Source organism: Triplophysa rosa, linkage group LG5, assembly GCF_024868665.1.
Source record: "Triplophysa rosa linkage group LG5, Trosa_1v2, whole genome shotgun sequence".
Lineage (NCBI taxonomy): Eukaryota > Metazoa > Chordata > Actinopteri > Cypriniformes > Nemacheilidae > Triplophysa > Triplophysa rosa.
Genome location: NC_079894.1, coordinates 7,010,029 through 7,037,666, shown reverse-complemented (window position 1 = coordinate 7,037,666; position 27,638 = coordinate 7,010,029). Strand labels below are relative to the sequence as shown.

Genomic DNA, 27,638 nt, shown 5'->3' with positions numbered 1-27,638 from the left:
TAGAATTTGCAGAACTTGAGGTCTCAACCTGGGAAGCATTTAGTATTGAAGGAATTTAGGAATCAATGCTGGACTTTTATTGTCTGCTTTTTATACATTATTTGGTCCAAGTAATCCATTTTTAAAAATTAATATAATTTTGATATGTTGGCACAAGCATATTTTTGTCTACAAAAGGAACTTCAAACATAGGCATACACCTTGAGTTTTTTTAATAGAAAGATTGCAGTCAAACGTTTTCAAACTTTTAACCTTTAAACGGTATATTTGTGTGTCGTATCTAAAATTGGAATCATTTATGTTTTTCAGTCTAATTGTGTTACCACTATTGATTTTTTTCTCACTCGCTCTGTGGGGATGGACAGGAAGAGAAGGGAGGCTGGAGGAACCAGCTGAGGAAATTGGTGATTAACCCCAGCAAGCAAGAACCAAGCTGTCACTTCCAATTCCCGCAAACAATGGGCAGGTGTTAGAAACATTATATGAAAAACAAAGAGGCGTGGAATTTTTGACATCTTCTGACAAACATCTAGTTGTCCCTCTTCTTTAAGGAGGGGTCAGGGGCAGATGTAACACAATCTGACCTGCAGCTTTAAGCATTGTCAAACATGCTTTTGAAACCTCCGTTGTTGTCTGTTCGGGGTCAATGGCAGGGTTTGTTGCTGAAAAACTAGCCTCTTGCTGAAAGAAGCATGATGAAAACCTCTCCCAGCTTCTCTGTGTTCTTTGTCTTAAAGGCCTGATGCCGCAACCTAAACAGACTTTGGAAACACCACAAACAAACTTAAGTTTCCTTTTTAGTCAGTGATCCCTCTTTGAACCCGCCTTGCTAGGTAAAAGGTTCTAGAATACAGATGTTATTAGTCATTCAATAGACCCTCCTCTTTACTGCACCTCAGACTCACTAACTCACATAAACTTCAGCTGTGTGGTGCAGAGAGTAGATCCAATGGACAGAGCAGTAGGCGAGACACTCATATGTTTGGTATTGTGAACTTCACACCGATCAGGATACACATGCAAACTGACTCGGAGGACATTAAGAGCTGGTGAGTGTTTGTAGGGCTGAACTGCCCTGGGACACTTATTTCTTAGGTTTATATAGCTGCCTCAGAACTCTTTTGTAGAAATTAAACTTGTGTGATTTGTATTGCATGCTTTAACAAACAGAAAATTCAGTTGTGCTGCTTTTGTTGAACCACTGTAAAGAATGAGGCGTTTCTGAATCTGTGTACTGTAATATATAGCTAATGTTTTCCTGGCTCAATGACATGATGTATATCCTGATGACAATGTTTGAGTTTGTACTTTAGTTCTCTATACCTGTCGAGTTGTAGAATGCGAAGTAAATCAGAAGAGTAATTTAACACCCGGCTTTATGAAGTAGGTGACATTATTTAAACAACACTTCAATAAATTAGAGCTAGGAATCGGGAAGTATCAGTCCATCAGTTTAATTAAACAAGACGACTGTGAAATGTTGTAATAGTTTTAGTCCTCAGCATACTACCCTTTTAAAGAGTTGTGTTTGTTTTACAACTTGCAACTTTTACAAAGGTGAGCTGAGGTAAAAATAATAAACTTTAGTGGATGGAAATTTCACTTTGAAAAATTTCAAGGGTAATGTTTGGTTGGATGTTGGTGGATACGCTCTGCAAATCACGTGACATCACAATCTCATGGGAATTTGTTACTATTTTACGAGGTGGCTAATTTGTATGAATGGTACAATTTTATTTGCATGTTTTAGTACGATTTGCTTTTGTGCCAGTGATGTTAGGTTTAGGGGTGGGGATTAGGGGAGGGGCTTCAGTGTTGCGTTTTTCCGAAAATTGTACGTTGTTGTACAATTTACATCATACGAAAACGAATGATCTCATAAAATAGTTACGAATTCCAGTGAGACCAGGTTGGTTATGCCTATTTTGTAGGCTTATCAGCATATCAAAAATACCTGCGCTATACTCTAACCATCTCGCCTGAAATGACACTCATTATCTCTGTCAAAAACAATAACGAAAATCGTTCCTTTGATGTAAATAACACGGTTACCACATTATAAATGTTGTTATCATTACCATCAGATGCATATTTTAAAGTAAAGTGTAACCCTGTCACAACCAACACAGCTTACAATATATTATATGAGCTTGAAAATGATCAAGCTGTTCCAGGTAAATTATTAATAGTGTCAGTAGTGAGCTGGGTATGCAGGAGTAAACCGCACACACACTGTCATAGTTTTGAAATAAAGGTTCAGCCCTTTTTGTTCTAATGAGACGTTTGTGATGCATCAACAGCGATTTGAGTCCCATTTGTCGTATGGTGTAGAATAGAGGATTTGACTGTGCGCCAGCTAAATGGTCTATAAAATAGCACTGGTTGATGAGGCTTAATTGTTGTTGAGGTCTGCTGAAATGCTGATGGCTGTGCGTCAGCCGAAATCCTTTGAGCTGAGGCATTTGTGCGAGCGGGTTCTGGATGGAATTCATTCCACCGCTTTGCTGACTTTGGGGGGATTAGTGTTGGACGTGAATGTGCCAGCGCTGAGTTAGAGAGCAGGGACATCCGATATGACCAACAACGGGTGTGGGGGTTTAGACTGAGCGGACGGGTGAGGGAGTGGATGAAAGGTGACAGTTTTGTTAATTCAGTTCATTTACAATTTACAAAGTCATTTGGGATTGCACAATAAAGAGCAAATGGTATGCAACTGGCATATTCTATAACTGGCATATTCTATAATTGTCTGATTTTTGGGGCATAAACAGTATTTGCAAATAGTTTATGCTGTACCTTTTTATGTTACAATTGCCTTTAAAAACATGTCTTTGCAATGAAAAAATTTACTTGCACAACATCTGCTTTTGCTTTCAGAGTGTGTGAGATATTAACTTCATGCTTTTGATATCAGTCTATTGGTCTAAAGGTAAAACTCAAGCCCAGTAAACAATGTGATCTGAATTCTTGATTAAACCTAAAGTAGGTGCAGAATAATTTCATCAAATGCATCATATGTGCAGATGCTGCGCTTGCCTGCTCACATTGCTTACTCATTCTGAGTGTGTCGTGATGTACACTAATGAGCTCTCTGTGCACATGTCCATACTCTCTTGTGCTCCAGAATCCTGAATTAACTCAACTGAAGTCCACATAGCTGTATTTAAGTTCCTTCTTTGACATTCTCACACAAGCTCGCTGCATGAATCATACTAGTCAGGGAACAACACTGCAATTTGTTTTGAACTCGGAGGGAACAAGATCTAATGTTTTTTAAAGGCTGAAGGCCCTTTAGCACAGCACAAGGATGATAAACTGTGTAGTACAATGCAATGTAAGTCGCTTCGGATAAAAGCGTCTGCCAAATGCATAAATGTACATGTAAACTGATGAGCTTGCCGAAATGGTCTAAAGTCATTCACGTTGAGTTCCTGCCAAATATCAGCCCATAAGCTTTTTTTATTGTCATTTATTTTTCTTAACTGATTTCTAATCTAATTTCTGAGCTGCATATTTGATAAAACAACTATTACAAATATGATAAGGAATATTACATGGCCTGTATGAATTGTCAAACTTGTAAAGTCATCACAGCATTTTACTTTGTTTTAGGAGAGCTGGTTTGGATTTATTCTTGAAATTGTGTACATTATAAAAGCAGGAAAAACAGTCAAGGACAAATAAATGGAAAGAGTTGGGGCTGGGTGATATTTCCTGACTGCTGGTGTTGATGTTCTGTCAGGATAATGGAAGATTCCAGTGCTATCCACTCATAGAATAGCAGGAAAGGAGGAAAGGTGCCAAATATGTAAACAAGATTATTTTGTTTATAGCCTACCGTACTGTCCTGTTATGCTTTCAAACCATGGCCATATAAATCCATGTGTTCATGTTTTTCAAATATTTGGAAAACTAGAGAAAAAAAATAAAATGGTAACACTTTACAATAAAGTTGTATTTTTACTGTTAGTAAATGCATTAGCTAATGTGAACTATCAAGGAGCAGATACAGTAGATAGATTTTCAGCTTGTATTAATCTTTGTTCATGTTAATGCCAATATAATTGTTTATGTTACTGTAGATGCCATGTGCATAAACTTATATTTGGTTAAACTTTTTTTGACTTTAAGGTATATTGTATAAAATGTAACTGCATCAAGCAGTGAGGTTGCAACTTGCAACCAACGGCTCACTTCACCGCTCCCCCTCCCTTTCAAAGCACTACGGTGACTGACACAGCACTAAGATATCGTCATGTTTTCGCTTCTTTGCCGAAGGAAATAACGAATTTACAAACGTGTTCTGTAGAGCAGTTTGTCCGTTTAGGCCTACAGTAGAAACAACATGGTGAATACCATGTAAGGGGACCCGCAGTGTATGCAGATAAAAATAGCTCATTCTTAAGGTCATAAAAACATAATGCTTCATTATGTAAGGTCTTTATGCACCTCTGAAGACAGTTATGTATATTACTTTGCATTTCTGTCAATAGATCCTCCAAAAAATTACACATTGGACCTTTAAACCCAATAGTATTATTACAGTCAGGCTCCAACCATTGAATTTCCGTGCTCATGTTAAGGATACTGTATATACATGACAGAACACAGAGTTACAAAGTTGGTTGCAAGTTTTTGACTTTCTGAAAACTGTAAGCTCTTTGTGTTTGAACAGTGTGGTTTAAATATACTGTAGCAACACTGAAAGATTGTAACTTTTGAAAAACAAAACACTTTTTATTGGCCAATAGGTTTCCATAGACACCGTCTACTGTTGTTATGTGTGGATAGGCAGGCAAACAGGGAGAGGATCCAAATGCAGTAAAATATCCATTTAATAAAGTCCACAGAGTGAAATTACATCCACAGCGAAATAATAAGTCCAAAAACACACGAAGAATCACGAGAGCATAGCATACAACATAACAGGTACAACAATTGACACTAGACAAAGGAAACACTGGGGTATATATACACAAACTAGTGAAAGTGACCTATTTGTCAGGTATGGTGACCCATACCCGAAATCTGACCTCTGCTTTTAACCCATCCAGAGAGTAGTGAACACACGCACAGCAAGTCGTGCACACATGTACACCCAGAGCAGTGGGCAGCTATCACTGCAGCGCCCGGGGACCAAGTAGGGGTAAGGTGCCGGGTCGAACCGGCAACCTTCTGGTCACGAGTCCGACTCTCTAGCCATTAGGCCACGACTGCCCCTGAACTAAAGAGGGCTAACAAGACTAGGCATGGGTATCGTTAAGATTTTATCGATACTGCTGATCGATACCGGTACTTATCAATACTGTTATTGATACTACGCTCTATAATTTGAGGCAAAACATGATGTGAAAAGATGTTAAACATTTTAAGTTTCTTTATTACAGCTGAGCTTTAGAACTGCAGTTTACAAATGCTTCTGAGCAAACAGAAAATGCCACATAACAAAACGTGTGTGTGTTCTAGGGGTGGAGCCGAACCCGAATACGGTATTCGGAAAGGCACAAATAGCGTGTTTTTTACAAATACTTATTTCGAAGAAATACTTAAAAAAATATTTGTATTCGGGAACAAGAAAAACTTTATATCAAAAAGCTGCGTTTTCTCATGAGACTGCAGTGCATGGCCGCATGAGTGAGTGAGTGAGTGACATTCAGGGGGGGGGGGGTAAAAGAGGTGACTGACACAGGCTGCTCCACACAGCAACAGAGAAGGCTCGGCTGAGCGAAAAAAGGCTTCACTGCGTGCATCACTATTTTTGTTGAATAGATTTTTGTACCTTAACTGGGTTCCGGAGGCAGTTTATAACTTTCGGGAAGAGGAGTTTGATCGGGAGATTATTCCATTACGCTGCATTATTGACGTCTGCAGTCGGGTGCTCTCATGTTCGCTCTGTTTACTAGTGATGGGTCGTTCTTGAACGAACGAATCTTTAATGTGACTCGGGAAGAACGAGTCGTCTTAGGGAGTGATTCGTTCAGTCGCGCATGCGCATTGCGCAACATTCTATGGGTCCTGTACTGGAATTCAAGAAGAACGAACGATTCAAACCCGAAGACTCGAGAGGTGAACTAATCAATTCTCTTTCCGGCTCTGACTGCATTGGTTTAGCTTACGACGATGTTACGTCATGAACGAAGGAGTCAAACCCGAGGACTTGTCAGATAAGAGGTGTGGTGAGCTAATCATAGACTAAAGACCCAGGTAAACAATGAATTAATCTTTTCTGTTTCTTATAGCATTATAGTTTTGTATTGTTTGTAATGTGATCAACGTTTGCATAAGTAGTAGATGTGTTAGGAAAGTAACATGTAACATTTTAATTATATTTTGCTAAAATGAATGAAATGAACGATATGACTCGAAAAAAGATTCGTTCATTTTGCTGAAAGAGACTCAAAGATCCCAGTCAGTAAAATGATCCGAACTTCCCATCACTACTGTTTACGTACACTATAACGTAAATTAGAAGTGTAACGCAAAAAAATTGGATTTTTACACCTATTTTGAATTTTACTCAAATACAAATACAAATACTTTCCCCCCTCAACAAATACAAATACAGATACAAATACCGGCTGCTGTGCACACCCTTAGTGTGTTCCTTAGCATATCACTTACGGCACTTAGCATGTGCATAGGACCACATCATAATGTAATTCAACATATTTACTTTACATCACTATGGTTATTTGGCTGGTAGACTGTTAGACCATATTTTCTTTTTTCCGTCTACATACATTTAAGTGCTATTTTCTAAGCAAGTAATATTTTTTAAATTATATGTACTATTTTTTATAATTTTACTAGCACATTTACTTCAATTTACTAAAGTAAGTAAATATACTCCGTGGCCGAATTATTAAAAATAATGTTATAACTTGTTCTCAAATAAAGGACTTTTATTTTGACGGGTTACCGCAAAGGGGTGTTTGACGGAAGCTTCCTCGTTGTGAAACGCGGATGCTGAAAGCTCCACAAGCGCAACCATGCCACTCTTTCACTCATAAACACGCAAAACAAGCAGATTACAAATACATCGCGGAAATCATATGACCCTAGATATCACACATACGTCGAGCAAATTTCAGCCATTCGGACATCATTCAGGGATGACAGGCAGCAGCCTCTAATTCGCTATTTAACACCCGAATACACTGCATTACATAAAACAACGCAAGTATCGATAACAGTATAGTTTGTCATGAAGCTTATCGATACTCTGGTATCGACCCAATTATGTACCGGTCCAAAAAAGTACTGGTTCTCGGTACCCATCCCTAAACAAGTTACACCTGGGAGACAATCAACAGGGAACCAATGAACAAAAGAACTACAAATGACTACAAAACAGGACAGGAAACAGGAACTCAAAATAAACAAACTAAAAGTCCAAACTACCAGGGAAAACACAGACAGAATCGTGTCTACTCAGAGGGTCAACCAAAATAATTGCAAGGTCAGATAAAAGCTTTACAGAGAGGGTAGTTTTCTCCTAATGTGTGAAACTTAAAGACAGCCGAGTAACATTTCAACCACCTAAAGAAATGTAGTTGTTTGCATAGGCATTGGCATTGCATAATCAAATATATAAATGTATTGAATTCCTAATCAGTTTTACTTTACTCTCACAAAATACAGTAAAACATTGTACACTTATTAAAATACATAATGTTAAAAAACTGTATTTCGTTTTTTTATATTTTTTCTTGTCTAAACACAAGAGGTCACTCATTTATCAGACTCATTTTTAGTAACTAAACAAATTCAGGTGTTTAGCTTTATTATTTGAAATGCTGTATTGTGTCACAAGAAAAGGTATGCAAATAACAAAAAAGCACACCTAAGCACCTGTTTAAACAGGTCAAAGAGTTTAAATCATTTGACAGGAATGATGAATGGGTTGATTTTATGTCATTCACGCTGCATCATATGATGATGCTCTGGATGAAGGACCATCACCTGCAGCTGAACCTTGCAAAAACAGAACTGCTTGTAATCCCGGCCGACACAAAGACTCATCACAACTTCTCCATTCAACTGGGCTCATGAACCATCACATCTTCCAGAACGGCCAGAATGTGGTGATCGATGATCAGCTCAACTTCACAGATCAGGTTGCCAGCACCACCCGGTCCTCTAGATTCATCCTCTACAATATTAGGAAAATTAGACCTTTCCTATCCAATCATGCTACGCAAGTCCTAATCCAGGCACTTTTTCTGTCCAGATTGGACTACTGCAATGCGCTTCTGGCTAGACTTTCAGTTTGCACAACCAAACCTCTACAGATGATCCAGAATGCAGCGGCAAGAGTGGTCTTCAATGAACCGAAGAGAGCACATCACCCCTCTCTTCATTAAGTTACATTGTCTCCCTATAGTCGCTCGAATCAAATTCAAGACTCTGCTCCTGGCCTACAAGACCACCACTGATTTGGCACCCCCTTACCTTCACTCGCTAATGCAGACTTATATACCCGCCAGATCCCTACGCTCTGCAAGCGAACGACGTCTTGTGGTGCCATCCCAAAGAGGTAAAAAATCTCTCTCACGTACCTTCTCTGGATCTGTTCCACTTTTATGGAATGATCTGCCCGCTGCTACAAGATCGGCAGATTCTGTAGCCATCTTTAACATTCGGCTGAAAACACATCTCTTCCGTCAACACCTGACCGATCAGTTCTGATTTTTATCTCTTTTCTACTCTTTCAAATAAAAAAAAAGAAACCTTAGCTCTGTATACTGTAGTAGGCTATATGAGACCAGTTTGTTTTATTGCGCTTATGCTTTTTGTTGTCCTTATGTTGTTCCAATTGCTTCCATTGTTTACCTCATCTGTAAGTCGCTTTGGATAAAAGCGTCTGCTAAATGACTAAATTTAAATGTAAGTGTAAATGAATGCCAAACACAATTTAGGAATTTGAAGAAATTTTCCCATGTGGGGGGAGACCCGAGTATGCAAAGCTGCTTATCATGGTGAGCACAGGCGCTGACACCAATAATGCAAAACTGATTGAGAGCAAGTCATTAAAAAGTCCCACGTTATATTAGTATTCTAAAGGGATTTTATATAATACCTAAGGATTCTCAACTGAAGACATCATTCTGAATACTAATCACAATGCACTGCTGTCAAACCATGGCAGATGGCAGCCACTAAACACTCTAACCATGCCAGCAATGTCAAATGACATCATTAGGATGTTCATAATGCCAGTTAGTGTCAAGCTGAAGTGCAGCTTGTCACTTCACTTTCTTGTCACATAAAAAAACCTTTCCTCTCAGTCTGGGACACCTAATGGTCTTTTTAGAAAGGGCCTTGGCTCACTTTGGGTCTTATGGCTAACCCTGTTCTCTGACTGTAGATGTCTCTCATAGCCTGTGTATTTCTTCTTAATCCACCAGTCACATAGTTTGTGACAATCTTCACTAAACTCACTGAACCAAACATGTTTTGTGTTGCTTTTAAATAGGGTGAATCTCTTATCGTGCTTGCAATAAATGCCCAGTTAACTTCTCATGCTGTGTATCAGGGAATTACCTCTCTTTCATCATGCTGTATACAGTAACACGCTCTATACATCTATGGTGGATTGTTTTCTCAGGAAGCAGCACACAATGAACCTCTTGTATGGCCTTCTAATGACCCTATCAAAGATGGATTAAGTTTCTGTGTACCTGGCTTGTAACTGCAGTATTCTTAATGAAAAAAGAGGCTGGTACACATACTGTAGGTCTAGCAGACCTCTCACGAAACAGCAATCAACGTTTCATTTAAAGGAAAGCCAATGTTCTTAAAGCTGGGCCTGCAAATCCTTTAGCCTCTTAAAATTGTCTACACTTGTAGCTTAACATGGAATGACGAGACATGAGTCTGACACAGGCAAGTTTGAACTCATCATAAAAAGAAACTTAATATTAAAGGACTTTAAAATGCTTAATGCTGGAATCATGCAACTGACAAATGGCTAAAACTGTATGGTGGAGCCTCAGCAAGCTTGTAATGCTGAGATTTATCTGCATAAAACAAGTTTGTAATTAAGGCCCACGTGTACCGTATAAGCAACATATTTCAGTGGAATAGACGATATCCTCTCCATAAAAGGACCTCACATGCCTGGAAAATGTCATGCTTGGTTTTCCAAGGAAGTGGAAGGATACATTTTTAAATAAATAAATATAGCACTTATAACTAGATAACATTAGAAGAACATTAAGAAGAGAGTCCTGCACACAGTCTTTGTGGGAAATTGCATGTAAACACAAAATTTCCTGAGGGGCTGTTCAAAGCCACTGGAGTTAATGTTAGTTCATCTTTTATTCAGCTAAAGTCATTAACTGACAATAAAATATCAATTTAATATATAGATGATGAATGCATAAATGCATGCATTAATAGATTTTTAATGTTTGATGTTTAAATAATGCTAATAAAATGTTAATAGTTGCACTGACTAAATATTTTACTAAATTTTTAAAAAGGTGTGTGTAATTTTTTGGAGGGTCTACTGACAGATATGCAATATAATATACATAACTTTAGATGTGTATAATGACCTTACATAATGAATCTTTATGTTTTTATAATCTTAGAATGAGCTATTTCTATACACCACGGGTCCCTTGCATGTAATTCACTGTTGTGTCAGCCGCTGTAGTGCTTGGATAGGGAGGGGTGGAGCACTAGATGAACCGAAGGTCTTGTAGGTCTAGGTCTTCAATGAACCGATGAGAGCACACGTCACTCCTCTCTTCATTAAGTTACATTGGCTCCTTATAGTCGCTCGCATCAAATTCAAGACTCTGCTCCTGGCCTACAAGACCACCACTGGTTCGGCACCCCCTTATCTTCACTCGCTAATGCAGACTTATGTACCCGCCAGATCCCTACGCTCTGCAAGCGAACGACGTCTTAGTGCCATCCCAAAAAGGTAAAAAATCGTTCTCACGCATCTTCTCTGGATCGGTTCCATATTTGTGGAATGATCTGCCTGCTGTTACAAGATCAGCAGATTCTGTGGCCATCTTTAAGAATCGGCTGAAAACACATCTCTTCCGTCAGCACCTGACCGATCAGTTCTAACTTCTATCTCTTTTCTACTCTTTCTATAAAAAATATATATATATACTTTGCTCTGTATACTGTGGTAGGCTTTGTGAGACAAGTTGTATTGCACTCATGCTTTTTTGTTGTTGTCCTTATGTTGTTTCAATTGCTTCCATTGTTAACCCCATTTGTAAGTCGCTTTGGATAGTCTGCTAAATGACTAAATGATGGCACTAGATGGCACTAAATTTTACATTTTAAATTTAAGGTCAAATCAGACATCAGTCTGGAAAATATAAAATCATTTGCTAAACAAATTCTAAAAGTTTCCATGACAACATTGACGTCCCTGCTCTCAGTAGTCTCGGTTCCTCTGAGTCATAATATGTGATATTTCAGGCTATATATGTCTGTGTGATAGCATTCAGAAGATTGAGATTGTTTGGCTAAAGCAATAGAAACAACAATCAGGCATTCATACATAATCACCAAATGAACAGCTGGCCATCAACAGATATCTATGACCACTCAACAGCATTACAGTCTTCCTCTCAGGGGCCGTCCAGATGTCTGGTGATGATCACACACCAAGCAAGGGTTTTCTTTCACAAATGAGTGGTTAAAATGGTGAAAACATCTTTCATCTGCATGATGGCTTGAGGCTGGTGTCCTGTAGAAATGTTTCATTTTAGCAGAGATTCAAGTTATTCTTGCCCAACAGATCTCATTTACAACGTGTGACACTTTCTGCACAAAATGATTGATTTTCTCCTGTGCTTTATATTTTATGGAGAATAAGTGCAAATGCATGTAGACTGGAAACATTTTCATCTACAGCGGTCTGACCCTCTTCTGTCTCGATGACAATGTGTCTTTCTCTCATGATGTCTATGGAATGCCAAAATTGACAATATTAAAAATAAATAAATAAATACATAAATCCATGAAGAAATGTAAAAAAGCACAAATAAATGAGTATTTGTGCTTTTATTTCCTTATTTATGTGTAATTATATATTTTTCCACGTTTATTTATTTTTTCATTTATTTATTTATACAATCATTTATTTCCACTTTTATTTATTTCCACATTTATTCATGTATATATGTATTTATTCCTACATTTATTTATTTTCACATTTATTTATTTCTACATTTATTTATTTATGTATTTCTTTGTCTGTATGCTAATGAGTGGGGGCGTGTTTCACCTCGGACATAGCAATCGATCTCAGAGCGGCGGTGCTGAAGCTTTGAGGCCACAGTGACACCTTGTGGTGTGACCAAACGAAACGAGTTTGGCTAAGTTGCATAGAGAAGGCAATCTAGTCATTAAATATCACCCTAACTGTATGTAGATAGGGTTACCACACATAGCCTACATATACTTTATTAGGGACATGGCCGTAAAACATTATCCGGTGGAGATTTCTAAAATGTCTTGGCGCACATGAACAGAAACTGCACAACAACAGGTCTGCTATGAGACACTTGGAAGAAGACACTTGGCAATGGAAACGCGTGAAATTATCCAAATCACATTTAATGTAAATGCGCTGGATGGAGCTGATAAGAGCTTGAGTTGTTTGTCAATGAGACTCGCACCCACCAGCTCAGAACGTCGAGAGAAACCAGCGCATTTCACTGAAGTCTACACAAGCATTATGATCAATGCGTTTGAAACGCGACTGCAAATACAGTTTACATTCGGGTTTCTTAATTTTGCAATGCATAACACGTGGCATTTCGAATGCTTAAAATATAACGCATATTTCACAGATGCTGCTCTTAGATACTGATTAATCAAAAGTCATCAATTGGATTTAGGGATCCGGGATTAAATCAAACAAAAGTGCATGCTCATGTTAATGCAGTGAGACACGCATCTCACGCCATCATCATGCCCATTCAAACAGCACCGTTAGGTAGCCTATATTTACACAGACTGCTTAACCTTTACACTTTAGTTACAGTGGCATAAAAGCCATTATGAGATTAATATTTTAAATGTAACATTCTGAATATATAAATATGAAATTGTGGAATCAATGAAATGATACGCGTAAATATGAAACTAAAACAGCCAGTAGGTGGCGGCAAGTCACCCTCTTAACGAGTGAGTTGAATCATTGATTCAGCCGATTCCTTAAAAGTACTGATTGGTTCAGTAAGGAAACACCACGTGTTGCTCGGCGGCGCGTGCAGCTGGAACTTAGGCGAAACAGCAATATATATATATATTTATAATATATAATATCTGATCTGTTTTATGATATGTTTCTGTGGACAAAAATGTGTTGAATAGAATAGAATTTATTGTCCCTGTACATAGTAAAACGAAATGGGATGCAAATCCTTAGGTGAAACAAAACATAATAATAAGTAATAATGAGGATTATTACCCAACTAACAATTGTTGGTTCCAATAACGTATTCCTAACGTTAGTTTTTTGGTACCCAGAACGTTATTTTCTAAGGTTCGTTTTTGGTTCTCCAGGAAAGTTTTCTTTCCAAAAGTTTTCTAACCAAAAACTAACGTTATAGAAACCACGAAACTAACGTTTTATTTCCGTAAAGAAACCCAAAAACAAACCTTAAAAAAACTTTCTGGGAACTAGAACGTTAGCCTAAAATATTTTTCTTGGGTACATTTGGCCTTACTACACGTCATTTACTGTATGAGTACATCCATGCTATGTTTTTATCCATCGCTTATCTAATCTAACGTTAATTAAAATAAAATACATCAGCACACAATATGGAGGATGAAATCAATGCATTAGATTCTTCTATTAACTTGATCCTTTTTCATTACTGAAGTAATTTTCAATTTAAACATCACAGTATACCATAATAAAACCACACTGTGTGTACCTCAGCATCAGACATGATATTGAAATAAAATAACCAATGACTTCAACACAATACACCGGATTTAAAGCAGATATTTATTGACAGAAGAATAAACATTTAATTATCTTCAGGATAACTGCGTTTTTAGATATAACAATCAAAAGCCTTGAGTTTCAATCCTTACATCATGGTCTGTTCGTTTAGATGTGTCAAATCAATCGAAAATATAAGAATACTCTCAAATCTGTATGTTTTTTTAATTAAAAATTTAAATAAATAAACCGCTTAAACTAATGTGTTAGTGAGTGAGGTAGGCTAAAACGAAATGACAGTTAATTTTTAAATGACGGGAGTGCGCGGCAGAGCGGAGAATGCACGTGCTCGAGCACACACATACAAACCCACTAAAGAAATACACGTGGATTTATGAGTGAATTTTCATTTCGCTTAACTAGTTTAGTATTTTCAGCAATTAAAGTGCACATTTATGATTTTCATTTGGTCAGTATAACACGTGTTAATGTGATCTTGACAATTGTTACCATTAAATAATAACCAAAAATAACCATCAGGGAACGTTATTCTCTGGTTGCAAAAAACAAAATCTGAAAAGAACATTCTTAAAACGTTATTTTTTGGTTTCCAAAAAAGAACCAAAAGGGAGCCAAAAACTAACGTTAGGGGAACGTTCTGTGTTTGCTGGGAAGTTACGAAAAAAACACACACACACACACACTCGTCACATTTTCATAATTTGCATGATCCCTTAGAAATTGCTCATGAACTAGAACAAATATTTCACTCTGAGGTCAGTTTATATGGCAGCATTTAAAGCGATGATGGCCTTTGGATAAAAAAATTGTTTAGCTTATTTGTCCTTGTCTTAATTGTTCTGTACCTCCTGCCTATAGGGCAGTAGTTCAAATAAAGAATGACCGGGGTGAGATGAGTTTTTTAGGATATTTCTTGCCTTCTTGAGACAGTGAGAACTGCGCAGTCTCTCCAGTGATGGGAGAGTGTGAACAATGATTCTCTGGGCTGTGGTAATGACCCTTTGGAGTGACTTCCTTTCCACAGCAGACAGTGCAGCTGGCAAACCATACACCAATGCAGGATGTTAAAATGCTCTCTACGGAGCAGCAGTAGAAGGACACCAACAGTTCCTCACTCAGATTGTTCTTTTTAAGGAGTCTCAGGAGAAACAGTCTCTGCTGGGCCTTCTTTACTAGTGCAGTGGAGTCCCAGGACAGGTCCTCTGCAATGTTAATGCCCAGGAATTTGAAGGCAGTCACCGTCTCCACACAGTCCCTGCTGATGTAGAGAGGCCGAATGTCCATTTTGTTCCTCCTGTAGTCCACAATTAGCTCATTGGTCTTTGTGGTGTTGAGGACAAGGTTGTTTGACATGTTAAATAAGGACAATAAGGATAAGTCAAAACCAAATGCTCAACATAACACATACATGTGTACATTGAAGACAATTATGGTTATGTTGAAATATTTTCTATGCTTTGAAGAACATAGAAGTAGGTGTGACATACAGTGTCTCAGAATTTAATGTCAAAGTCAGTAAAAGAATAGTAAACAATTTGTCAATATTGTAGGGGATTTACAGTAAAAGACCCGTAGACCAGTTATGATGAAAGAAGACTCAGAGTCAGGAATATAATTAATATAATAAAATTTAGTGAATAAAAATAGTTTGTAGGTTTGCCAGCAGAAGTCAGCTTCAGCACTCAAGGAGTTCCACAGGCCGACCTGCCTTACATCCAAAATGCAGTATTTAAGCTAACAGAGTCAACTAACTACGTCATTACTTGGGTAAATTAAGCTCACATCAATAGATAAACAAGAACACAAAGCTCTCAAACACTTCTTGAGTCATGAGACAGGACATATAGTCCTATATCGAAGATGACAGGCATGTACAATAATATGAATCAAAACATGACGTTATGTCTGTCTCGTGATTTTCCACTCTTTCTCACTTTCCTGAAACAATAATATCACACATACACAACCTCCTCAAGGGTAGAGTGTGTTAACAGAAGATGTTTTTCGTAGATGATGATAAGAAGTCCCTTTGCACAGTAACACTGACCTAGCAGGAAGAGAGAGCCTAAGCATTCATTAGAGACTTAAACCATGAATTATTCTCTACTTTCTGTATCAGAAAAGGTTGGTGTTAATTGTGAATAATAATTGATTAATATTTGTCAAAACCACATAAAAGTATTTATATTTGAAGTAAGGTGAAGCCACGGCACCGGTCCCTCCAATATACTGTACACTGGTGAAATACGAGCAATTCTGCTGGCATTGCAGCATGTTGAAGAAACCCATTAAGGACACTTGTATGATCTGATCCAAGTTCATCTTTAATTACAATTAAAACACGTAATTCAGAAATCAGATCAGATATGTTGATTAAGATTCTTTAAACAGGATTTAGATGATGGGCATTAATGTCTTTCTGTTGGGTACCAGCTTATGTTGGAGTAAAAGGACATTTAGTTGAGTATGCAAAGGAAGCCACAAAAAAGACATAGGAATGCAGATAAAGTATAGTAAGAGTGAAATAAAGTCTTCAATCAAACAACATGTGAAGAATAAATGGACAATGGGAAGAGAAAACAGGAAGGTGGTTTAATAGCATTCAAAGAATTGTAGATAATTATATAAAGTAACAGGCAAAAATAGACATGAATCATGAATAGACATCAATCTATTTTTTAAAAATCAGTATAAATGCAGGCTATCATTTAATGTATAAAAATAAGTATTAAAACACCAGCGGGAGGCCACGGTGTAGTTTCATGTTCCACACACACACACACACACACTTTTTGTAAAACAGATCAGATATTATATATTATAAACATATATATATATTGCTGTTTCGCCTAAATTCCAGCTGCACGCGCCGCCGAGCAACACGTGGTGTTTCCTTACTGAACCAATCAGTACTTTTAAGGAATCGGCTGAATCAATGATTCAACTCACTCGTTAAGAGGGTGACTTGCCGCCACCTACTGGCTGTTTTAGTTTCATATTTACGCGTATCATTTCATTGATTCCACAATTTCATATTTATATATTCAGAATGTTACATTTAAAATATTAATCTCATAATGGCTTTTATGCCACTGTAACTAAAGTGTAAAGGTTAAGCAGTCTGTGTAAATATAGGCTACCTAACGGTGCTGTTTGAATGGGCATGATGATGGCGTGAGATGCGTGTCTCACTGCATTAACATGAGCATGCACTTTTGTTTGATTTAATCCCGGATCCCTAAATCCAATTGATGACTTTTGATTAATCAGTATCTAAGAGCAGCATCTGTGAAATATGCGTTATATTTTAAGCATTCGAAATGCCACGTGTTATGCATTGCAAAATTAAGAAACCCGAATGTAAACTGTATTTGCAGTCGCGTTTCAAACGCATTGATCATAATGCTTGTGTAGACTTCAGTGAAATGCGCTGGTTTCTCTCGACGTTCTGAGCTGGTGGGTGCGAGTCTCATTGACAAACAACTCAAGCTCTTATCAGCTCCATCCAGCGCATTTACATTAAATGTGATTTAGATAATTTCACGCGTTTCCATTGCCAAGTGTCTTCCTCCAAGTGTCGCATAGCAGACCTGTTGTTGTGCAGTTTCTGTTCATGTGCGCCAAGACATTTTAGAAATCTCCACCGGATAATGTTTTACGGCCATGTCCCTAATAAAGTATATGTAGGCTATGTGTGGTAACCCTATCTACATACAGTTAGGGTGATATTTAATGACTAGATTGCCTTCTCTATGCAACTTAGCCAAACTCGTTTCGTTTGGTCACACCACAAGGTGTCACTGTGGCCTCAAAGCTTCAGCACCGCCCTCTGAGATCGATTGCTAATGTCTGAGGTGAAACACGCCCCACTCATTAGCATACAGACACAGAAATACATAAATAAATAAATGTAGAAATAAAAAAATGTGAAAATAAATAAATGTAGGAATAAATACATATATACATGAATAAATGTGGAAATAAATAAAAGTGGAAATAAATAATTGTATAAATAAATTTATAAAAAAATAAATAAATGTGGAAAAATATATAATTACACATAAATAAGGAAATAAAAGCACAAATACTCATTTATTTGTGCTTTTTTACATTTCTTCATGGATTTATTTATGTATTTATTTATTTTTAATATTGTCAATTTTGGCATTCCATAGATGTCCTGTGAAAACTGAAATATGAGCCTACATAAAATTATACTTTATTTACAATACGTGGACATAAATGTATATTATGAATTCTATTTTTTGTTTAAGATTGCATGTGTGGAAAAATAAAGCGAAGAACATGGTTTTCTACACAATCTAATATACGTACATAATATATTTATTCATGAATTCAAGTTGTTCACAAAAACATAAGACCCTACAGTGCATTTGCAACATATTAAAATGGCCAACTCTGCGGTATTTTACAAAATATATCCACTTCTATTAAATATATAACACATAACGTTTACAAAAATATCATGTTTTTCCATACACTCTTAAGAATAAAAGTTTTCACAGCGAGTCCATAAGAACCATTTTTGGTTCCACAAAGAACCATTCAGTCAAACGTTCTTTAAAGAACCAACTTTTTTATATTCTGTTATAAGGTTATTTATGGAACCATTTAGACAAAAAAAGGTTCTTCTATGTAGGGATGCACCGATACCGATACCAGAATCGGCCCGATACCAAGCTCATGTACTCGTACTCGTAATGACACACCGATACCAAAGACCGATACCTCACGTGACATACATAGAGCCCTATGATTTCCGCAATGCGGAAAACGCGGACGGAATCGAGGAATTCAGGCATTTCCTAACAAGAAATTAGCGCTGAACGGCTAACGTAACAGTTAACGAAATATTCAGATACTGTTTAAATATGTATTCTGCTTGTTTTGCGTTACCGTGTGTTAAAGAGTGGTGCGGTTGCGTGTACGCATTGTGCTTGTGGATCTTTCAGCGCCATCGTTTCACTGCACGAGGACACGAACACATAAACAAACACCATTTGCGGCGATCCGTCAAAATAAAAGTCCGTTTGACTTGAAGAAGTTATAATACACTCACATTTTACCACACCACCCCCCTTATATTTTTTATAATTTGACCACAGAGTATATTGTTTATTTTAGTAAACTGAAGTAAATGTGCTAGTAAAATTGTGCTACTTATCATAAAAAATAGAACTTGATAAAAAAAATAGTACTTAAATTTAAGTAGACCTAAAAACAAAAGAAAAAAAGAACATGTACCAGTAAGATACTGGTTTATTAAGATTATTGTACATTATACAGGCATCGGTTATAGGTATCGGCGAGTACCAGAAAAAAAATATCGGTATTCGGTCTTTAAAAAATGGTATCAGTGCATCCCTACTTCTATGGCATCGTGAAGCACCTTTATTTTTTAAGAGTGTAGAGCTCAGGTCAGATCAAGGACAGTGGATCAGGGCCTGAGCCAAGTCCTACCAAAGAGATTTTCACTGATATGACAGTCAGACATTCAACTGACATGTTAGAGAACCACACAAATTTTTTTTGTGTGCAATCTATGTAATGATCTGCTTGCTGGACAAGACCTTGCTCCAACCCATGACCTCTACAAGCTTTCCCTTTTTTCTCAGTAAAATTTATCCACAGAGGAAAGATAACGTTGCCCAGCAAAGAAGAGTTTGCAGCACATATACCGCTCGGCTATCTCCTGATGACAGTTTTTCAGATACAATGAGCATTTGAGTCTTCCTCTAACAAGCAGCCTGAGACTCTGTGACTCCAGCTGAAAATGACCAGCACGAGAAAGAAAATTAATTTGATAAACGCTTGTCTCTCATTAGCTTCCTGTGATGGAAAGCATCTGTCAAAGCAAATAATGAGGCCAAAAATGTAATATTTAAGACCCTGGGAATAATTGTTTGAGAGCTGTGGGTTTTATGGGGGAGTCAGCGGATGCCTGTCTTGTATTCTGAGCTGTCTGCTCTTTCTCATTCCACCACAGGTTCTGTGAAAGATGGAAATGTAATTTGCAGAAGTAAACTTTTACTGAGTTTTGTGCAGTGCTTGCAGTTTATCAAATAACACAGGGGAGTGTACCTAAATGTATAAGTAAGCTTCACTTGAATACGTGTATATGTAATGTTATACATTTGGATAGACAATAGAAACACCACTCAGATTAATAGTTCCAATATTTTTTAAATGTAATAAATATTAAAGAAGCATATATTTCTCATTTTTCCCTGAACTCTTATGTTTAATAAGCTTTCTGACACATTGTCCTGTAGAAATGACCCCTGCTTCTCCCCACTGGTGGGTCTCAAATGCCATACAGACAGCCTAGGCCAATAATAAGCCATCACACCGAGTGCTCTGAGACTTCTTTTGGCAAGGTGCAAGCTGTTTATACGAAACAAATTGCCTGTTTGTAGCTCTGCTCAATAATTGCTCTCTTGGCCAGCAGCAGACGGACTCTAAGCCGGTCATTGCCTTGACTCTGTCAGTTATCACTCTAATTAATTGCGGATTTCGAGCCAAGTGCAGCCGCCCACTGAGTGTCCCTATCTAATCTTCATTCCTTTGTATATTTTCCTCTGCCTTTAATCAAAGAGCCAGCAAAAAGCAACCAGAGGCTGATCTCCCACGAGGAGGCGGAGGGCCACGGCAGAAAGCAAAGCAGCGCAGATGAGATTGATCGCTCAGACCCCTGGTCCCCGCGCACAACGCCAAGAAGACACACAGTAGGAGGGCCTCGCACCGCTGGGGACGTGATTGTCATGCAGTCCTACAGCATCGACCACAAGAAAGAGGCTTTTCTCGAGCATCTAAAACAGAAGTATCCTAATCATGCCTCTATCATTATGGGTCACCAGGAAAGACTCAGAGAACAGGTGAGATGAGCTCCACTGCATTCATTTCTTTTGGGTCCTCTAATGGCACAGGTTATGTGAAATACTGAACTTGGTTATTGGTAAAGGCTATTATTTGATTCCAATGACATTGAATGGTTCTCTAGGCCTTTAAGCGCAACTAGAGGCTAAATTTGGTTTTCTGCTCATTTAGTACAGTCCTAATTGCTTTAATATGTTTATATGTTAATATGTTATGTTGTACAAAAGCACAACATAAAGAGATAAAAGCATAGGGGATGTGTCATAGCTGCAGACAAAAACAGACAATTTTACATTTTAGACCCGATGTTCTGTGTAATTCATTAGATCTGGTCAATAAACATCTATGTTACATTTAGTCATGCTACATAAGAAGCTTCACATAAGGAACTTGTTTGGGCCCGTCCACACACATTTCTGCAACACATTGAGTGTCCTCACTAAGATCTTCCCATGTATCACCTGACTCCTGACAGATTAATGAGCACTGACATTTTTATTGCTGTCGGTTTCCGCTTGACATTTTCACGGCGTCTTTGTTGGTTGGATAGGCTTGAGTTGTATAGTTATATAGCCTGAACCTGAAGCTTTTTTTAAATATACAGTATGTTTAATTAAATATTGATAATACTTTATAAAATAAATGATAAACTTGTGTTTATATATACATTTGGTAACACTTTACAATAAGGTGCTATTTATTAACAATTAGTTAATGCATTAGCTAAAAGGAACTAACATTGAACAATACTAATACAGCATTTATTAATATTAATTCATGTTAATTTCAGCATTTACTAATACATGTTTAAAATCAAACGTTGTCACTGTTAACATTAGTTAATGCATCATGAATTAACATGAATAACTGTATTGACATGAACTAATATTAACAAGGATTAATAAATGCTGAAAAACTATACTGTTCATTTTTATTTAATGTTAGCTAATGCATTTAATAATGTTAAATAATAGCACCTTATTGTAAAGTGTTACCATACATTTTTATTTAGTTTTTGATGTTAATAGATTTTGGAAGGATATGAGATAATAGATTTAAGAGAGACAATGTAATACCACAACATCTCCAGATGACTGCGCTCAAGTACAGCTGGTACTTCACATCAATCAGCCTTAATCTGCCTCCAACATGTAGCAATGTGTGTCAATTTTATTTATTAAATAATAGAAACCATCACATTAATTTTAATGAAACTAATGGTTATAATAGAAATGTTATTGGTTTTAAAAGGAACTAATCTGGTTTCGGATGGTAATCTGTTGGGTTCTGTTGGTGGGACACTTTCTGGTTGATGTGAATCAACAGAACATCATTCAATTTTTCTGGAATAAAAAACCCAAAACACACTACATCAATTATTTATGTAATGGTTTTAATTATATACAGCTAATGGTTTATAGGCTAATGGTAGGCCTTTTGTAATGGTCATATTATTTATTAATTTATTTTTCAATAAAAAAGGCAGATAAAATGTAACCTCAGATATTTGTTTTTCAAAATTTCTCTCCGTTGTTGTAAACAAGTTAAAGTTAAAACACATTTCGCAACAGATCTGTTGTAGCCCAACAAGTCTTTCAGGTAAGTCCGGTGGGCGTGTCTCTATGAAGACGCTGATGTCACGACTCTCAAGGAGACGCGCACGCACGCACTTCTGCTGCGATCTGTCTGAACAGAGAAAAGTTTGATTTTCATACAGTTTCCTGGACCGGTTTGCTTTTGTTGTGAATTATTGGGAAAATGTCCTGATGCTTATGTGAGGAATCACGGCGGACGTTTCGCATCCAGGTATTGTAAAAATTGTTTTGTCAGATTGCTTCTCTTTTTACATGCTTGTATCAACTCGTTCAGTTCAAATTATTTGTAGACTTTTGCTGTATGACTTTTAAATGATTTAGCAGCTCGTTTAATGAGACCGTTAAACTGAACGATGTGCAGGTTTTTACATTGTAAAGCAATTTCAACATATCTGCATGAACTGATGATTTATGTGTAAACTGAATTTGTAAACAGGGAAGTCGTCACACCGGTTTTTCTTAGATATTATTAAAATCGATTCGGATAATGTACGAGTTACTAAACTTTAAATTATAGTGACAAAAGCACTGCTGATACTCAATGTCTGTCTTCAATAACATAAAAGTGCTGAAAAGTAAAATAATATTTCTTAGATATGGTTCTATGATAACATGTTTTTTTTACTTAAGTTACCATGATAATATGTAATTATTTTTAGCTCCCAAGTATAACCCACACACCTGGTGTTATTTTTATGTTATGTCATGTGCAGTCTCTTTTTGCATTTTTAATTACATTTTTTGTTAGTTTTCCTTGTGACTGGCCATGAGTAATATCATCAGACCCCTGGCACTGAGTAATTCTCATGCCCATCCCGTAAGAGGGAGTGTGTCTTTCAGCCTCATATCTTTCTTCAGTACTCTCCAGTCGCAGAGAAATGAAGGTATGATTTATCTGACCTGCACGATAATGTATGGCGATGCCACCAAATCCTATTGTAATCGAGCCGGCTGCGATATGCAATGTGTCGATGTTTTTTTAATGCGTAGCTTGTCCGTGACGCGCGTCTCTGTGATCAGTAGGAAATGCTGCTCGATCTAAAAGCAGTGCGAGTTTGAGTCGCTTATAGTGTGCATTTGAAAAAGCAACATGATCATTATAAATATACTTTATTATCATAAAAATACCTGATGAGGCTTGAGTAACAGTTATAAAAAGATGTCCATGGGCATTTCCTAGATTCTAGAACGTGTTATGGTCTTCTTCTGCAATGCGTAATGCGTATTTGGTGTTTCTGCACGAGAGCGCCCTCTGGCTTTCGGATGCAGCAGCATTTTCCCGTACTTCACTCAAAAGCTGTGCATAAATCACGTGATATTTATCGTCGGTTTATCGTGACAGGCCTACTGCCAGAGCTTTCAAAGGCCTGGCATCAGACCAGATCAGATGAAGCATGCTCTCTGGCCATTCATCTGCTTGTGATAAGAGTAGATGTCGACCGATATCGGCCAATGCCGATTTTTAGAAATCAGGTCAGCCGATGGCCAATATGTTTTGGTTGATTTCCTTTTTTCCACCTTCATCTCATTAAATCTAATTTAGTAATAAGTAGTGATACAGAATATTGCTTAAATTAAACATTTATTGAAGAAATGTCTTTTCAAATCAGTGCACTTGATTGAGTAAGTGTTTATTGCTGGGTACATGTCACGATTGGTAAGGGGAAGAACCCAAATGCAGGCAGGCAGTGAAGGGGTTAACAAATGACTTTATTAGACAACACAAAACAAAAACCCACGAGGGGGTATGAACCAAGAACTAAACTAAGGAACAAACAGAAAACAAAAGACTTCCCACGAGGGGGCAAAATGAAAACAAGAACAGTAAAACTAAACTAAATGACACGACCAAACGTCTTAAATAATACAATGAACAAAACACGAACAGGACAAGGAACAGGACCACGGGTAGCAACACCAGCAAGACCACGCGAGACCACAGTACACCGTACGCACACAGTACACAACGCAATACAAGAGCACAAGACAAAGAAACAAGAGGGTATATATAGGGAAGACAAACGAAGGATAATTACATGGGGCAGGTGTGGGACATTAAACACTCAGGGAAAGATAACGAGGAAACGAGATGGCGGGAACAGAGACGAGACACTGGAAAAACACATGAGAGGTAAAAACCTAAACATCTCATGGCCTTCCCACATAAAACCCAAGGACTCTGCCCCGATCCCACCACACGACTAGAATTTCATAAACAAGACGGTGGGACCGTGACAGAGCCCCCCCCTTAATGAACACCTCCAGGTGTTCACCAAGGGGTGACTAACAAGACCTGACAGACTGGACCAAAGACAAAAACCAGACAAACATGGTGAACAAGACAAGGGGCAGACATGACAACAAGACCACAGGACTGGGGTGGGACAACAAAAACAACAAACATGGGAGGGGGGGTGGGGCCAAACAAGAGGCATAGGGGGAGTCCAAAAGGGGGGGGGAACAGTCCCAGTCCCCGGCTGCGCTCGAGGGCGCTGAGTCCTGGGGGACTTAGGAGGAGTCCTGGGGGGAACAGTCTTTGGCCCTGGGAGTTTCCCAGGCCGGCTGGAAGGCCGGCTGGAAGGGCTTGACGCCGGCTGGAAGGCCGGCTGGACAGGGCTTGACGCCGGCTGGAAGGCCGGCTGGACAGGGCTTGACGCCGGCTGGAAGGCCGGCTGGACAGGGCTTGACGCCGGCTGGAAGGCCGGCTGGACAGGGCTTGACGCCGGCTGGAAGGCCGGCTGGACAGGGCTTGACGCCGGCTGGAAGGCCGGCTGGACAGGGCTTGACGCCGGCTGGAAGGCCGGCTGGACAGGGCTTGACGCCGGCTGGAAGGCCGGCTGGACAGGGCTTGACGCCGGCTGGAAGGCCGGCTGGACAGGGCTTGACGCCGGCTGGAAGGCCGGCTGGAAGGGCTTGACGCCGGCTGGAAGGCCGGCTGGACAGGGCTTGACGCCGGCTGGAAGGCCGGCTGGACAGGGCTTGACGCCGGCTGGAAGGCCGGCTGGAAGGGCTTGACGCCGGCTGGAAGGCCGGCTGGAAGGGCTGACGCCGGCTGGAAGGCCGGCTGGACAGGCTTGACGCCGGCTGGATACCGGCTGGACGCCGGCTGGATCCCGGACTGGACGCCGGCTGGATCCCGGACTGGACGCCGGCTGGATCCCGGACTGGCCCGCGGATCAGGACGCCGGCTGGCACAGGACTGGACACAAGACTGACACAGACTGGACACAAGACTAGACACAAGACTGGACGCCACCGGACTGGATGCCGGCTGCACCGGACTGGATGCCGGCTGGACCACCGGCCTGGGTGGTGCCCCCCTCCTCGGCTTCTTCTTCTTCGACCGGCCCACAGAACGTGTGGCCGGTTGCTGAGAAGCGATGGGGAGCCCGGTTAGCTCCGTACCGGAAGAGTCGGATGGGGAGTCCCACGACTCCCTTCGTCTGCGCCGGCCACGGATGCTGATGGGCGGAGGAAGAGCTGCCGGGGAAGAGGCGGACGGTGCGGCCATGCCGATGACCCCGATCTCCATGACGCGACCCTCCGGGATCACGGGTAGGGGAGATGGATTGGGTTGGGCTGAGACCCTGGGCTCCGGCCGATTCATGGCATACCGAATCATGTCCGTGAAGCCCAGCGGTCTCAGCATCCTCATCTCCTCCCGAGACAGCGGCTCATTCAGTCCGCCGTTGAACAGGGCCATCTGCTCAGTCTCGTCATGGACCATCTCCCCTGCAGTCTCGAAGAACCGATCTGCGAACTCCAGGACATCGGAGTAGCCCTGTCGCAGACCGCAGAGGAGATGGGCCTGCCTGGATCGCCTAGCCTCCATCTTGCCTGCTGGGTTCAATGAGGGCTCTTGTATTCTGTCACGATTGGTAAGGGGAAGAACCCAAATGCAGGCAGGCAGTGAAGGGGTTAACAAATGACTTTATTAGACAACACAAAACAAAAACCCACGAGGGGGTATGAACCAAGAACTAAACTAAGGAACAAACAGAAAACAAAAGACTTCCCACGAGGGGGCAAAATGAAAACAAGAACAGTAAAACTAAACTAAATGACACGACCAAACGTCTTAAATAATACAATGAACAAAACACGAACAGGACAAGGAACAGGACCACGGGTAGCAACACCAGCAAGACCACGCGAGACCACAGTACACCGTACGCACACAGTACACAACGCAATACAAGAGCACAAGACAAAGAAACAAGAGGGTATATATAGGGAAGACAAACGAAGGATAATTACATGGGGCAGGTGTGGGACATTAAACACTCAGGGAAAGATAACGAGGAAACGAGATGGCGGGAACAGAGACGAGACACTGGAAAAACACATGAGAGGTAAAAACCTAAACATCTCATGGCCTTCCCACATAAAACCCAAGGACTCTGCCCCGATCCCACCACACGACTAGAATTTCATAAACAAGACGGTGGGACCGTGACAGTACAAGATAGCAAGTCATAGTAATAATACATTGCTCAAAACTTTTAAGCACGTTCTCAAACTGTTCTGAAGCATGCGTTTTGTTTATGTTTGTTGGCAGACACTGCTATTAGTCAAATGGTCATAATCTAAGTTAAAACAAAAATTAAAAAAATCACTCATATTACACAGCCTGCTGCTCTAACTGCGTTTTTAGTTATATTTAGCTTTTAGCCTTTTTCTAGCCTGACAGGAAAATAGACGCTCTTGTGGTCGAATGTGTTTAAACAGCCGCAAAAGACCGCAGACGGACATAATGCGTAAACGAGGACAATGCGGACAACTGTAATTTAGCCGCTGGGCTCCTCACTAGGTTTTCGTACCCGTGCATACACGTAGCCTAAACCGGTGGTTCTCAAACTTTTTCGTTGTAAGGTCCCCTTTGTGTTAAGTGCATCGCTTTGCGGCCCCCCATATAAAGACGTATAATCTTAAACTTAGAGTTTTAATTAAACCAAAAACATTCAGTTATACAATGCTGAAACATCAATTCTTTTGGTTGGTGGTGTCATTTTTCTGATGTTTGATTGCATAAAATCTATGATAAATTTCTATATTTCATAAAATGCCACAAAATCTGTGGCCCCCCTGGATCCATCTTGGGGCCTCACAGGGGGCCACGGCCCCCAGTTTGAGAAGCACTGGCCTAAACTATGTGATTGAAGGCTCGCTAATAATAAAATTCCAAAAAGTTA

At 39.3% G+C, this 27,638-nt stretch overlaps 1 protein-coding gene across 4 annotated transcripts in view; it reads left to right on the top strand.

Annotated features, from left to right (window-relative positions):
* The window catches only part of si:ch211-207d6.2 (sickle tail protein homolog), a 61,846-nt gene that overhangs the window by 8,953 nt on the left and 25,255 nt on the right, over positions 1-27,638 (top strand). For 3 of the 4 annotated variants that reach the window (XM_057333383.1, XM_057333382.1, XM_057333381.1), the window contains exon 1: positions 22,494-22,657. Coding sequence is in view for 1 of the 4 variants with exons in the window: in XM_057333384.1 (XP_057189367.1) it covers positions 20,570-20,850 (281 nt within the window). In the remaining 3 variants the exon portion in view is untranslated. Of the gene's footprint in view, positions 1-20,569; positions 20,851-22,493; positions 22,658-27,638 lie in introns of those variants that run through there. The other variant, XM_057333384.1, reaches the window with a different exon arrangement.